This window comes from Thermobia domestica, chromosome 6, assembly GCF_964235325.1.
Source record: "Thermobia domestica chromosome 6, izTheDome1.hap1.1, whole genome shotgun sequence".
NCBI lineage: Eukaryota > Metazoa > Arthropoda > Insecta > Zygentoma > Lepismatidae > Thermobia > Thermobia domestica.
Window position 1 is genome coordinate 305,372,434 of NC_137459.1, and position 1,889 is coordinate 305,374,322.

The 1,889-nt window shown below is 40.8% G+C and overlaps 1 protein-coding gene across 1 annotated transcript; it reads left to right on the forward strand.

The window, feature by feature from the left end:
• Positions 1 to 201: 201 nt before the first annotated feature.
• On the forward strand, positions 202 to 561 carry LOC145687609 (uncharacterized). The gene has a single exon (XM_081761078.1). The coding sequence runs from the start codon at positions 202 to 204 to the stop codon at positions 559 to 561; it is 360 nt and encodes a 119-aa protein (XP_081617204.1).
• The last annotated feature ends 1,328 nt before the right edge of the window (positions 562 to 1,889 follow it).

Below are 1,889 nucleotides of genomic sequence, written 5' to 3' on the forward strand. Positions count from 1 at the left end.
TCATCAGAGGAAGTGGCTTGCGAACATCATTTTAAGGAATATACTACTCGGGATTAAACAAGCCAATTCATCGTGCTCCTACCTCTTCATGAAGATCGGAATCTGCTCGGAGACTCACTACAGCAAGCAACGACGAGATTCCATCAAGCAGAGCGTAAGCTGCAACGTCAATTGGATTTATGTGAATCATATGTAAGTTTCATGGAGGAATACGAACAGGTTGGCCACCTGGAGAAGATAAATGAACAACAACAAGAAGAGAGAGGAACAACGTACTATCTCCCTCATCATGCTGTTCCGAAGCCCACAAGCAGCACAACAAAATTGCGCGTAGTTTTTGATGCTTCGGCCAAATCTAGCAGTAGGACATCATTAAATGACATTCTTATGATTGGCCCAACAATACCCGATGATCTGTTCTCCATTATATTGAGGTTTCCAATACATCCAGTGGTTTTTGCAGCGGCCATTGAGAAAATGTATAGGGCAATCAGAGTGCACCCTGGCGATACGCCACTGCAGCGTATTCTCTGGCGAAAATCAAGGGATGAACAAATTTAGATTTACGAACTAAAGACTGTCACCTATGCCACAGTTTCAGCGTCATTTTAGCCACTAGATGTCTCCAGCAGTTGGCAGAAGATGAAGCCACATCCTTTCCCAAGGCATCAGCAATATTACGTCAAGACTTTTTCATGGACGACCTTGCAAGTGGGGCGAATTCAGTAGAAGAACCATTAATTGTACAAAGAAAACTGATTGCATTACTGCAGACAGGGAACTGCAAATTACGCAAATGGGGTTCTAACAGCGCAGTGTTGTTGGAAGCAATTCCACCGACTTACAGAGAGATAAACTTCTCTGTTCAATTTCAAGACAGTGAGGGAAAAAGCACCTTGGGATTATCTTGGGATACCGAGAAGGACAAATTCTTTATTAAGAACAAATTAGCTCCTCCCACGAGTGTAAAAGTGGCAAAACGACAAGTTGCATCTATAATAGCAACGATTTTCGATCCTCTTGGGTTGATAAGCCCATTAGTTATCAACTATAAGTGTTTCTTGCAGCAACTGTGGCTACAACCAATACAATGGGACGACGAATTGTCAATAGAATTAACCGCAAGATGGCAGCAGCTACATCGTCTACTACCAACAATCAACATTATACAGGTAAACCGTTTCGTCTTGATTGAAGGCAGCATTCAGCGAATTGAAATACCCGGGTTTACGGATGCAAGCGAGACCGCTTATGGAGCATGTGTATACGTTCGTTCAACCAACCATCAAGGCGTAACAAACACTCAATTGTTGTGCTCAAAGTCACGAGTGGTACCTCTTAAGAAGGCAGGGGTGTAGCCAAGGGGGGGCCCATCGGGGCCGGGCCCCCCCAAATGGTTTCCTGGCCCCCCCAAATGACCAACTTTTAAAACATTATAGTAAAATTATCTCGCTTCATTCATTTAAAAGTAACAAAGTTTATTGACAATTAATAATTTATGGTAAAATAGTATGGAGAAATATTGTTTTTCCATACCGATCGAAAAATAGTATAGTATTTCTTCCTTATACCGATCGAAAAATGGGATACTTTTTGTGACAGCAGATTACACAATTTACTGCGATTTATATTTGACAGTTTGAAGAGAAACGTTTTAACAAGGTACTACAAATACAGCCATAAAACAAAGTACTAAACTGATTTGTAAGTACAGTGTATTTTTATATGCTTTAACAAGTGTTTTAAAAGACATAGAGGATGGAAAATTTGGTGAGAAACAATGCTTTTATTCAATTTGGGTTTCATTCGCTCTCTCTTTTATTTCTACTCACGAGGAAACGGTCTTAAATGTAAACAACCGATTTGGCTGGGGTCGGGATATGTGTTAC

Bases quoted from the DNA above. Each gene is read 5' to 3' on its own strand.
- LOC145687609 (XM_081761078.1), top strand. From the start codon at position 202: ATGGAGGAATACGAACAGGTTGGCCACCTGGAGAAGATAAATGAACAA.